Source organism: Aegilops tauschii, chromosome 1, assembly GCF_002575655.3.
Source record: "Aegilops tauschii subsp. strangulata cultivar AL8/78 chromosome 1, Aet v6.0, whole genome shotgun sequence".
NCBI classification, from domain to species: domain Eukaryota; kingdom Viridiplantae; phylum Streptophyta; class Magnoliopsida; order Poales; family Poaceae; genus Aegilops; species Aegilops tauschii.
In genome coordinates, this window is record NC_053035.3 from 246,923,547 (window position 1) to 246,936,562 (window position 13,016).

General features: G+C 48.4%; 2 protein-coding genes across 2 annotated transcripts; both read left to right on the forward strand.

Moving 5' to 3' along the window:
* Nucleotides 1–509: 509 nt before the first annotated feature.
* On the forward strand, nucleotides 510–5,500 carry LOC109773670 (glutamyl-tRNA reductase 1, chloroplastic). The gene is made up of 3 exons (XM_020332379.4): nucleotides 510–1,441; nucleotides 3,696–3,937; nucleotides 4,068–5,500. Exons 1-3 carry the CDS (start codon nucleotides 1,228–1,230, stop codon nucleotides 5,199–5,201), a joined length of 1,590 nt encoding a protein of 529 aa, XP_020187968.1. The 5' UTR covers nucleotides 510–1,227; the 3' UTR covers nucleotides 5,202–5,500.
* A 1,205-nt stretch (nucleotides 5,501–6,705) lies between these two features.
* Nucleotides 6,706–7,356, forward strand: LOC120967930 (uncharacterized). Its single transcript, XM_040394237.2, has one exon. The coding sequence runs from the start codon at nucleotides 6,810–6,812 to the stop codon at nucleotides 7,080–7,082; it is 273 nt and encodes a 90-aa protein (XP_040250171.1). The 5' UTR covers nucleotides 6,706–6,809; the 3' UTR covers nucleotides 7,083–7,356.
* Nucleotides 7,357–13,016: the final 5,660 nt, after the last annotated feature.

Consider the following 13,016-nt stretch of genomic DNA (forward strand, 5'->3'; position numbering starts at 1 on the left):
AAAGATGCGACCTTCCTCACAGATAATTTATCGCTAGCGAAAGCAGCTGCTGCAAGATCGACGAGAACAGATCCAGGACATTGGGAGGCTAGAGGATTACTTGCAGAATTTTGTGCAGCAACAAATGCATCTTCAGTTCAGGTTTTTCACATCTCAAGATTCAATAACATAGAGGCACATGATTTAGCTCAGATAGCACTCACCCACATAACAGATCAGCAAGTTAATTTCTCTTGTAATAATACAGATCATCTTCAGGACAGTTGCCCTTTAAAATTATTGTGTTTAGACATGCAATTACAAGGAATTGTAATTCTCAATGTAAACTGTTTGCAGTATGAATGAATTAATGAATTGGCGCCATAGGCGCCTTTGCATGTTCAAAAAAAAAAGCATGGTCAGTTGCAGTCACCGGGAGCTCTCTATTCACACACCACAAACGAGCAGGGGTAGACGACACAGCCGCATGCAGGTCCATACGGGGGACCCGACGAGGCGAGGCGCCGAATATGCCGCACAGGATCGTGACCGCCGGGGTTGGAGTGTGGCCAGCACGTCGACACGCTCGGCCATCACCCCGCAGGTGCGGGCTTGAGGCGGCCATGCGAACCCGTGTGTGTGCCCACCACGACCACGACCCCGCCAGGAATCCGCCGTGTCCCCACTGACGAGAGAGCGGAGCCCTCCATCTCCATCGCCAGCAATCCGCCGCGGCGTCAAAGGATGCGGCAGCGATAAGGGGAGCGGATAGTGCCGCAGCCAATCAGCAGGCGGAGGCCAGCACACGCCCCTCATCCCCTCCCGGATTCTCTTCCACGACGCATGTGGCTTACGGCTTAACCCAACCCAACCCGCACCCACACCGAACCCAACACGCGCGCGCATTAGAAAATTCGTCCCGACCCCGAGGCCTCGCCCGGCCCGCTCCCACTGCCCGCGGGCCCCGCACGCCACCTCCCCCCTTAACCTCCGGTGCGCAGCTGCCAGACTCCCTCCTCTCCTTCTCCCTCGCAGACGCGGTGGCTCATCCTCCCTCGGAGAAGGCGCGCACCGGCCGGTGGTGGAGAGAGGGGGAGGGTGGGAGAAGCGGCCGTATAAGGATCTCTCCGCGCTCTCTCGTCTCTCTCCGGTTTTGTATCTATCTTCTATCTACCTACGTACGGTTCGTGGGCCGGGCTGAGGAGGGGGAAAGGCCGCTGCTGCTCTTGTTGTTGTTGGGTCTGCTCGATGATGGCGGGAGCGACGTCAGCCACGGCCGCCGCGGGCGCATTCGCTGCCGGCGCCAAGGCCCGGGGGTCCTCCGCCGCGTGCCCCTGGGTCGTCGCCGCCGGCGGCCGGAGGCGGTCCGGGGTCGTGCGCTGCGACGCCGGCGGGGATGCCCAGGCGGCGTCCAAGTTGGCCAGCATCACCGCGCTCGAGCAGTTCAAGATCTCCGCCGACCGTGAGTCCCTTCCTCCTCCTCGAATTTGCCGCCCTTGGTTCGCTTCCTCTAGCCCTGCGATGTAAAAGGTTGTGCAGGTTTGGTTTGGTGGTGCGCGAATTAGGGGATCTCTGTGTGCTTGCAGCCGAAGCTGGCTCAAGTTTTGGTGCAGTATGTGCCAATTCGTGGGTAGTCCTTGGAGAGTTAGAAAAGAGAACTGCATTGTTCTCCCCCAGTTTTGCTTTGATTGGTGTGCGCACATGTAGGATTTTTGCAGATTATTGATCTGTCGTTACTAATTAGTTGTGTTCACACCTCATTACGGAATAAGAGACAATTGTACTAGGAGGACGATACAACAACAACAACAAATCCTTTAGTCCCAAACAAGTTGGGGTAGGCTAGAGGCGAAACCCATAAGATCTCGCGACCAACTCATTGCTCTGGCACATGGATAGCAAGCTTCCACGCACCCCTGTCCATAACTAGTTTTTTGGTGATACTCCAATCCTTCAGGTCTCTCTTAACGGACTCCTCCCATGTTAAATTCGATCTACCCCAACCTCTCTTGCCATTCTCCGCACGCCTTAGCTGTCCGCTATGCACTGGAGCTTCTGGAGGCCTGCGCTGAATATGCCCAAACCATCTCAGACAATGTTGGACAAGATTCTCTCAAAATTGGTGCTACCCCAATTCTTATCTCGTATATTGTCATTCCGGACTCGATCCTTCCTCATGTGGCCACACATCCATCTCAACTTACGCATCTCCGCCACACCTAACTGTTGAACATGTCGCCTTTTAGTCGGCCAACACTCAGCACCATAGAACATTGCGGGTCGAACCGCCGTCTTGTAGAACTTACCTTTTAGCTTTTGTGGCACTCTCTTGTCACAGAGAATGCCAGAAGCTTGGCGCCACTTCATCCATACGACTTTGATTCGATGGTTCACATCTTCATCAATACCCATCCTGCTGCAACATTGACCCCAAATATCGAAAGGTGTCCTTCTGAGGCACCACCTGCCCATCAAGGCTAACCTCCTCCTCCTCACACCTCGTAGCACTGAAACCGCACATCATGTACTCGGTTTTAGTTCTACTAAGCCTAAACCCTTTCGATTCCAAGGTTTGTCTCCATAACTCTAACTTCCTATTTACCTCCGTCCGACTATCGTCAACTAGCACCACATCATCTGCAAAGAGCATACACCATGGGATATCTCCCATGGGATATCTCCTTCTATATCCCTTGTACTTGGAGGACGATATCTTGATGAAAACCTTGATTAGTTTTTTTTCTGCACTGGTCGAAACATTCGCAAGCTGTAGTGGTAACTGGTCTTGGAGACACACGCTTCACAGATTGGCAGATTAGCACTACGTATGTTCGTTGGTGATGAATAAGCAGTTATATTTCTTATTTCAATAACAGGGCTCGACATGGTGCTTAACAAAATGTGCTAATTAGTGTTACAGCACAAATAAAGGAGCCTACCTGACTAAAAAAAGCCAAATACTAAGATCACACATGATAAGAAGGTAAGAGAGGGCAGTAGTTCTTGCATGCTTTAGGTATCAGATATTGACCCATCACAGGAAAAGTGGGTTCATGCTCTCTTTGTTGTTTTGTTCTGTAACCTGACACTCCCGCTGCTAAATCATCAAGATTTGCAATATGCAATCACTTGACTCAGAATGTATATGTGTGTGACTCCACTAGTGCAAGCACGCAATATACCCCTTATAATCAGAATTCAGAACATATCAGGAAATCATTATGTAGTGAAAGTAGCTGTGGAAGGAGCGGGACCGGAGCATCTTTAATCAAGATCAGCTCCATCTAGTCGACATGGCGACCCTCGCTCATGAGGACTTTGCCCTGTATAGCTTGGCTTTGCTTGACAGTAGTCTGATCGCCTGTAGAAAGTTGCTTGTTTTTTTGGCTTAGGAGGGTGTTTAAGCAGTAGTTTTTCCTACTCGAATGATTTGATTTTTCTGCTTCTTTGTGCTTGCTGTGGCACAAACTTCTTTGTGGCGATTTGTGCTAACGAACTTCCTTTCCTCGTTTAACAAACTTCTTTCCTCTTTTCCTTCTCTGTGCTTGCTTGTTGTGGCAAGCTGTGTAACAAACTTCTTTCCCTCCTTTAATGAAGGCATCCTTGCTAAAAAAAGACGTTATGGTGATTTGCAGTCAAATTTAGTTCCATTCTTTCATGTAAAAAAAGTATGTCTACTTGCAGTATTTGACAATGTTTTTTATTTTCACTATCAGGGTACATGAAGGAAAAGAGTAGCATCGCTGTAATAGGCCTCAGTGTACACACAGCACCAGTGGACATGCGTGAAAAACTTGCTGTTGCAGAGGAACTATGGCCCCGTGCTATTTCAGAACTCACCAGTCTGAATCATATCGAAGAGGCTGCTGTTCTGAGTACCTGCAACAGAATGGAAATATATGTGGTGGCTTTATCGTGGAACCGTGGTATTAGAGAAGTAGTAGACTGGATGTCAAAGGTAAGAGTTATTTGATCAAATGCTTGTTTGCCCTGTCCATACTCTTTTATCCTGCTTATCCCTTTTTGGTTGCTCAAGTGTGCGGTATTATTAACGAAGCTCTAACGCCCATGCTGTTTTTTGTGTGCAGAAAAGTGGAATCCCTGCTTCCGAGCTGAGGGAGCATCTCTTTATGTTGCGTGACAGTGATGCCACACGCCATCTGTTTGAGGTATCCGCCGGGCTTGACTCTTTGGTTCTTGGAGAAGGACAAATCCTTGCTCAAGTTAAACAAGTTGTCAGAAATGGGCAAAACAGTGGAGGCTTGGGAAAGAACATTGATAGGATGTTCAAGGATGCAATCACAGCTGGAAAGCGTGTCCGCTGTGAAACCAACATATCAGCTGGTGCTGTGTCTGTCAGTTCAGCTGCAGTTGAATTGGCCATGATGAAGCTTCCAAAGTCTGAATGCTTGTCAGCTAGGATGCTTTTGATTGGTGCTGGCAAAATGGGAAAATTGGTTGTCAAACATTTGATTGCCAAAGGATGCAAGAAGGTTGTTGTGGTGAACCGTTCTGTGGAAAGGGTGGATGCCATTCGCCAAGAGATGAAAGATATTGAGATTGTGTACAGGCCTCTTACAGAGATGTATGAAGCCGCTGCTGAAGCTGATGTCGTGTTCACAAGCACCGCATCTGAATCCTTATTATTCACGAAGGAGCATGCAGAGGCGCTTCCTCCTATTTCTCTTGCTGTGGGTGGTGTTCGGCTTTTCGTCGACATATCTGTCCCGAGGAATGTCGGTGCCTGTGTATCTGAGGTGGAGCATGCACGGGTATACAATGTCGACGACTTGAAAGAGGTGGTGGAAGCCAATAAGGAAGACCGTGTGAGGAAAGCAATGGAGGCCCAAACAATCATTACCCAAGAACTGAAACGGTTCGAGGCATGGAGGGACTCACTGGAGACGGTTCCAACCATCAAAAAGCTGAGGTCGTACGCCGACAGGATCAGGGCATCCGAGCTCGAGAAGTGTCTGCAGAAGATCGGGGAAGACAATCTCAACAAGAAGATGAGAAGGTCCATCGAGGAGCTGAGCACGGGCATAGTGAACAAGCTCCTTCACGGCCCACTGCAGCACCTGAGATGCGACGGCAGCGACAGCCGCACCCTGGACGAAACGCTTGAGAACATGCACGCCCTCAACAGAATGTTCAACCTCGACACGGAGAAGGCGGTCCTTGAGCAGAAGATCAAGGCCAAGGTAGAGAAGACCCAAAGCTGAGACCAGGAGACACTTGCCCGTCTGTATATCTACTTATACTGCTCCCAGAATGTCGCTACATTCTAATCCCAATATTTTTCTTTTGGATCCTCCACTTACTGCCGAGTTCTTCTTGTGCCGTGAATTAGCCATGGCAGCCCCCAAATGTGTTGTAGAGAGGAGCAGCGAAGCATGTTTGCTCCAAAACTGCCTGTGTACATTATTTACCGTGGCTGCTGTGGTTAGAGCCCAATTTTTCAAGCTGTACTATAATACTCTATTGGACGAAATAAACAGGAATATATCAGTGTGTTAATTGATGTATTTGTTTTATTCTTGTGTAAGATTGTAATGCTGAGCATTAATAATATTTTCCGAACTCTGAAGGTGCTCGGTCTGCTTATAGGGTTCAGTCGACTCCTTTCTTCAGTGTTGCCTGGAGCGTTCATCTGTTCTCTCCCTATGAGGCCAAAGTTGCTGGACACATCAATGATCAGTTCGCCGATTATGTTTCTGTTGGACCAATACATTGCTGCCTAACAATTTTGGTCGTTCTTGGAATTTGGCAAGGTTTTATGGTGGCGAATTTGCATCTTAGGCCTGGTTCTCTGTGCGGCAACGAAGACATCTTGGTATCTTGTGATGATTGATGAGCGAGGTGCATCTCCTCCCTTGGACGATTGCTGCTGCCTGGTGCTAGCTTTACTAATGCTGCTGATTGAGAGCCTGAGACGGAATCAAGAGTGCAGCGAGGCCAGTTCATCTGCTGAGGGCACCCCTCTCCTTTCGTCCCTGCGTCACCGTCTCCCTCTCCCTGTCCAGGGCGCAGGAGACGGAACCGGGCGGCGGCCGAGGCTGCCGGTCACAGTGGTGTGGCGTCAAGTGTGAAGACTCTTAAACTGTCACACATCACGAGGGATTCAGGGAGGAAAATCGGGGTTCAGGTAGTCGGCCAGACTTTATACCGCTGCCGAGTTGGGTAGGGGCTGGGGAATAGGTGGATCTGAAGCTCTGAACCAATACCCAAACAACCCATGCAAATTCTTGACTCCGTAGTGTACATCCTAGTACGTATATTTCCAGAAGAATTTGCAGGTTGTTTGTACTACTTCACATCGCAATGTACATGTACGAGTTAGAGATTTCTTCTTTGAAGCTTGTACTACCATGTTTCGTGCCACGGAATTTCGCCGTCCTCGTCATCGTCGCACCGCGAGTCAAGCTCTGAAGCCTAACCACGTGATACTTTTGACACGATCGATCAGTCGGAATGACATGCTAAACAGGGGCCATGCGTGTCATCTACCTCAACGCCCCAGTGTAAACACCAGCTGGGCTGCTCGAATATACAATTACTCCTACTAGATTAGGTCAATCCGTCACGCTACTACTAGCTGTTAATGGCGAGTCCAAGTCGGTGCGCAGCCAGAGTCTCAAGAGTTCCTAGGCCGTAAGTAAGGTAGTTGGCCACTCGGTGTCTCCCCACTATAAAAAGTAGCAAAGCAACGCATCTGTGTTCAAACCTCTTGAGGTCGTCCCAGTCCTTTCAACTCCCCTCCCCACCTTCTCCCTCCGCCTCACCTTCTCTCGACGGTCGACGCTATAGCTTTTCCCTCAAGCGCACGCGCCATGGCGAGATCACGAGACACCAGGCTCAGGCTCACGCTCCTCCTCGTCGCCCTTCTTCTGCTAGTGGACATGGCAAGCGTCAGCCATGGCCGACGGACACCCGACGTGGATGCCATGGCCCTCGTCGGCGGCGGTCCACCACCGGCGAAGGCCTACTCCTCCGAGCAGGCGTCTTTGTCGACCGCAAGGCAGCATACGGCTCGTGTTTATCGGCGCATGCACACGGTGTCCAAGAGGTTGGTGCCCCAGGGGCCGAACCCACTGCACAACTGAGCCTGAGCTGCCCCAGCTGAGACTCTCTTCTACCCTGCAAAGAGGAGAATTAGAGACGCAGTTTGTGCTCGGTTGCTCGCGGTCACCTTCATCTGAGTGATGTGAAATAGAACACTCAGGGGTATAGAAGTACTCTTGTATGTAATAGTATTTGGCAGTTAAACAAGTAAAATGGGAACGGATAGGGCCTCCGACTCTCCGGGTGTCCATGGTGAAAAATGTACTGAAATGTGTGCAAATGTGTTTATTGGAGTGATGCACTGTGCTAGTCAAAGTCTTCAGCGTGTACAGGTGGGCTCTTGTCCATTTGCAGAGTAGAATATGATCAGACTCGTGATGTGTATGATAAGAATAGTGCAATGATGATCGATGAGTTAGGCAGTACAATCCAAGCAGGTACATGGATGGACTTCAAAATTGTGGATCCCAAAGGCCACATGACAGCAAACAGTTTAAATATCCCGTTCTTCATACATCGTCCAAATGCATATGATTGTTTATTGAGTTAAGTGGTAGCTGATGGATTAAAGAGACTAAACGAAAACAAAGATAGTTTTTTCAGCCCCTCCTAGTCAACCAGAGAGATCACAAGCATATTTTTCAGCCCCTTCATGTAGACTGCTGGTAAAGAAAATTGAACTGCGAAAACTAAAGGTAAACATCAAAGGACAAACATACCCACAAATAAATATGAGCCATCCATTTACTCTAATCTGATCGGTAGAATTTTTTGGTACTCCAATATAGATACCTGGGAGTACCGGAACCAATAGTCCGGGAGTACCTTAATTGCAAGGGTAAATTGGTAATCCAGACCAGCTGTTAATTTGGTATTATGTGAGGGTGTCATTATTCCCCACTAATTACGGGATGTGATTAACGAACCAGCCGGATATCTTGGCCAGGATTTGCACGTACGATGCGCTGATGCATCGGGAGGATTTGTTAGCATCTTCGAACTAAGAATCAGAGATCAGATGCACAATAATTAATAATTAAAATCGCAAGATCAGAACTCTGGAGATGCAACTGCCGACGGTTTAGCCGAGTACTCAGATAAGGGGCACATCCGAGAGGCCTCGCCGCCGACCATGGTTGTAATTAAGTTTCCATGAAGCGCAGCCGGCGACAAATGCATGCAAGGGCATGCGGCGATGATGTAGCCATGGCCGTGCATGGTCACTCTATCAAGGGGGGCAGCGAGTGATTGTGAAGACACCGGGAGGGAATTAGATCTCGGAAAATAATATAAACATTACCCTTATGTTAGGAAAGAAAATGGTCTGAACTACCCTTTAAAATCAATGGTTGGATTTAACTACTCCTACCCCTATCAAAAGAGTACCAGGGTACAGTAAAAAAGCTCTAATTTGGTAACCATACCATACCTAGAGTTGTTGCCTTGCGACCATTATTCAGCTAGAAAGGAGGTTAGGTGCTGTAAATCTGAAGCGCTGATTAGGAGCACACATCCTTAAATAATGCTGCTGATAGAATCTTGAGACGAAGCCAACCTCAAACAAGAACATGAGAAGGGATTGTGTTATAGAGCAAAATTGCTGATTTCTAAACATAATATCAATTGGTTAACTGGGCTGGGCCTCAGCTGCTCGGAGGATTGTACCCTCATCCTGTTCAAGTTGTACGATCCTCTTTCCTTCTCCACTCCGAATATCTTCATGTTCTGATTTTGCGGGTATGTTTCAGTCAACGAAGGAGAAAGGTGAAGAGGATCAATCCATTGGTTAATTATAGATGAGTTTTTGACCCACATAAACAATAGTTTCTGAAAAATTACCCCTATTCACACTTAATGTCTAGATGGTGCAGAGTCTCGATCTATATACGGGCTATTTAGCTATAAGATGCACAAGGTATCTCGGTCTAATATTACCACGAACGTACTGCCTATGTAGAATCAATACATTCATATGTTTGGAATGAGCAGAAAATATTTCATTATGTACTTTGCACATGATTATGTTACTTACCGCACTTTTATGTATTGGAGAATTACACTTGGTGAACCTATGCATCCCGGTCCAGTTTTTAGCATAAGAATCACCTTCAACCATTTACACGCTCATTTATTTCTGTTTTGTTTTATCCTGAAAATACAAAAATATTATCTACCACTTTATCCTTTAACCATCTTGTGCAACTAGCAGTTGACACCTTTGTTAGCACTGTTGGGGGCACAAGTGAAGTTTTATTTGTGTCACAAAACAATCGACTATTATAGGATATCGATACTTCAACAGATTATACTTTGATTTCACATTGGGCGAATGACTTAATGTTTACTATAAACTCCTACAATTTGAAGCCCAACAAAGGCTATTGTAGCCAATAGTGCTGCAGCTGGAATTCCTCCAGAACAAGGACCTCACATTACAATAGACCCTCACCTCGGTCACAGCAAGTGAAGAAAAGTGGCGCCCGTCATCTCTGACTTCTCAACCAGGCCGCGATCGAGAAACACATCATGACCTTTGAGCGCGATGCACACCGTCAAGCCGAAGAGTACGTTGCCAAGGTCAAAACCCTTCTGCGCGAGCATCATGCTGCAACCTGTTTTTTTTAGAAAAGGAGGAAGACCCCCGGCCTCTGCATCTGGACGATGCATGCAACCATTTTATTAATTGTTCACACAAGACCTTACAAAGTAATATAACAGTAAGACTAAAGCCACCGTCTAGTCAACATCTATCGCTACTCCTATCCAATTGATGAAGGGATGCTGATAGTCTGGGCCTAATACCAAACAGACCTCGTAGCCAAACCTACCATCTAAGACCTGAGGTCCCATCCAGGACGCCTGCCGGGTATGGGGCACCCACCGGTCCGGCGCGCTCCTCAACCAGGACGCCTGCCGGGTATGAGGCCGCCGCAGCCACCTGCCACCAATCCATCTTCAGATCTGTACACGCCGCAACCTGCTGGTGATGCCCCGGGACGAGGACGATCATGACGGGTCCCCCAGCGACAATGACACCGCCAACGACCACCCCAAGGTCGTCGAGCCGCACCTCAGCTTCAGGCAGGTGTTAGGTAGCCTTTAGAAAGAGAGGCTGCTTAATATCAGTAATGATCTCGATTTAAAAGCTGAGACTAATTCGCTTGACATAAATGAAAGGGTGGCCAAACGAGAGGCTAAGGTCAGTATGGCGAAGCTTTTTAGAGAAGAAGAGATCAAATGGGACCTTAGATCTAAAGTGCAGCAAGTGGTTCAAGGGGATAATAATAAACAATTTTCCATATGATTGCCAACAGGAAACACAGGAAAAAGAGGATCATACAACTTGAACAGGATGAGGGTACAATTGTTGGGCATGAGAACCTTAAGTTGTATATTACCAACTTTTATAAAAAGTTGTTTGGGCCCCTGATAGAGAACTATGTCTCACTCAACACGAGGATATGGTTGAGGACGTAACACAGCTGGGAGATGATGAGAATGAGCTTCTCACTGCCCCTTTTATAGGGAAGGAAGTGTTTGAGGCAATTTCACAAATGAAGAATAACAAAGCACCTGGTCTGGATGGTTTCCCAGTAGAATTTTGTAAGAGGTGTTGGGATATTATTAAAGGAGACTTGATGCCAATGTTTCACGATATGCTTAATGGCCATTTACAACTTTTTAAACTGAACTTTGGGACAATCACGTTGTTACCAAAGAAGGAAGAGGCGGTTGGCATTGACCAGTTCAGACCGATATGTCCGCTCAATGTTAGCTTTAAGATTTTTACAAAAGTTGGAACGGACCACTTTACACAGATTGCGCATTCTGTGGTTCAGCTGACTCAAACGGCTCTCATGCCTGGATGACACATACTCGAGGGAGTGGTCGTTCTACATGAAACCTTGCATGAAATCCATTCAAAGAGATTTGATGGAGTGGTTTTCAAGGTGGATTTCAAAAAGGCATATGATAAATTCAAGTGGCCATCTTTACATCAAGCCTTGCGTATGAAAGATTTTGATGCGGCCTGGAGGAAGCATGTCGAATCCTTAGTACAGGAAGGTTGGAATCAAGGTAAATGATGACATAGGTCATTTTTCTAGACACAAAAAGGATTGAGACAAGGGGATCGGATGGTCTCCTATCCGATTTAACGTTGTCGCTGACATGTTGGTTGTTCTCATTAATAGAGCTAAGGAGGACGGCCAGGTAGGTGGTCTATTTCCGCATCTTGTGGATGGTGGGGTGTCCATACTACAATATGCGGATGTGTAACACCCCGCATGTAACTTGCCATATTTGTTACTCCGACTCTTGCCATTTCCGGCTGTGTTATGTTTTTCCCTCCGTTGTCGGGTTTTTGTCTTTCGTTTTGTATTTTGTTATGTCATGCATTTTCATATCATGTCATCATGTGCATTGCATTCGCATACGTGTTCGTCTCATGCATCCGAGCATTTTCCCCGTTGTCCGTTTTCCAATCCGGCGCTCCTATCTCCTCCGGTGCACCCTTCTTGTTTTCTTTCGTGTGCGTGTGTCAAACTTTCTCGGAATGGACCGAGGCTTGTCAAGTGGCCTTAATATACCACCCGGAGACTACCGGTCAAGTTTCGTTCCATTCGGAGGTCGTTTAGTACTCCAACGGTTAACCGGGCATCCGCAATGTCCATTTGAGTGTCCAGCAAAAACCCCCTCTAAAACCAGCCCAAAACCCACCAAACTCTCTTCCATGTTCTAGGTCGTTCGATCACAATCGTGTGGGCGAAAACCGCACCTCATTTGGAGCCTCCTAGCTCCCTCTACCTATAAATGTGTGGGCATCCCGATTTACAAACGCAGTCTAAACCCTAGCCTTCCCCCTCCTCGCGCCACCGGACGAAGCCGCCGCCGCCCGGACATGTCCACCGCACTCAGCCGCCGCCCCCGAGCCAGTCGTTGAGCGCCACGTGGCCCCGCGCCGTCCCCGCGCCGCCGGCCTGCCGGGCCCGCGCGCCGGCCCCCGCGGCCCGAATCCATCCGCCGCCGCCCGGGGCGCCTGCCCGCGCCCGTGGTTCGCCGCCCTCGCCGCCTCGCGCCGGCGCGCCCCGCCGCCGCCTGCCCTCGCCGGCGCCGGCCGGTCCCGCCAACTCTGCCGCCGCGAGCAACTCCGCCGCCGGCCGTCGCGCCTCCCGAGGCCGCCGCCTCCTCGCCCCTCCGGTCGCCTCCTCCTCCACCTAGCGTCGCCCGCCGCCGGTGCCAACCTCCGCCGTCGACCGACCTCGCCGGAGCTCCGGCCGGCCCGAGTTCCACGACCCCCGGCCAGATCTGGATCGCCGTGCCCGTAGGTTGACGTCTTCCCCGAGCCCTCTTTTTCTTCCAAGTCCTCAATTTATCTCAGCATGTGCTTCTGTTCGAGATGCGATAACTTTGTGCATGTAGCTCCGATTCACGCGTGTAATATGTCAAATTGTTCGCCTCGTGATGCTCTTCATTTTGTTCAATTGCACCATTTTCATTAGAGGTCATCTTGATGCCCAAATCTTCGTTCGAAGAGGGCTAGTTGCTGTTATTCTCTGGTTCTTATCAGAACTTGGAGATTTGTCATTTTTGTATCATTTAATCTGTGCATCTTTTGAGCATGAGCTCTACATGTGTTCTGAAGTATGCCATGCCATCTTTCCAATGGTGTAGACCATGTATTTTTGTGATCTTTTTGGTGACTAGCACAAGCATGCAAAGTAGGCCTCGTAATATTGCTGATTTCAGGGACTCAGTGATTTCTCTAAGTCCTTGTCTGCTGTAATTTTGTTGCCATGTAAACTTGATGCTACAGAGAGATCCGTGCATATTTGGGAGATGTTCAGTAAGGATGTTTTGTAGCTATAGTTGTAATTGATCCATTACTGCAGTTGTTTGCAATTTTAGAGTAGCATAGCATGACCCAATCTTGCTCTATGTTTGCTATAAAATATTTCTGGCAGATTCTTGACATG

Bases quoted from the DNA above. Each gene is read 5' to 3' on its own strand.
- LOC109773670 (XM_020332379.4), top strand. From the start codon at position 1,228: ATGATGGCGGGAGCGACGTCAGCCACGGCCGCCGCGGGCGCATTCGCT. The intron at 1,442-3,695 runs GTGAGTCCCTTC...TTTCACTATCAG, and splicing joins GTTCAAGATCTCCGCCGACC to GGTACATGAAGGAAAAGAGT. The intron at 3,938-4,067 runs GTAAGAGTTATT...TTTTGTGTGCAG, and splicing joins TAGTAGACTGGATGTCAAAG to AAAAGTGGAATCCCTGCTTC.
- LOC120967930 (XM_040394237.2), top strand. From the start codon at position 6,810: ATGGCGAGATCACGAGACACCAGGCTCAGGCTCACGCTCCTCCTCGTC.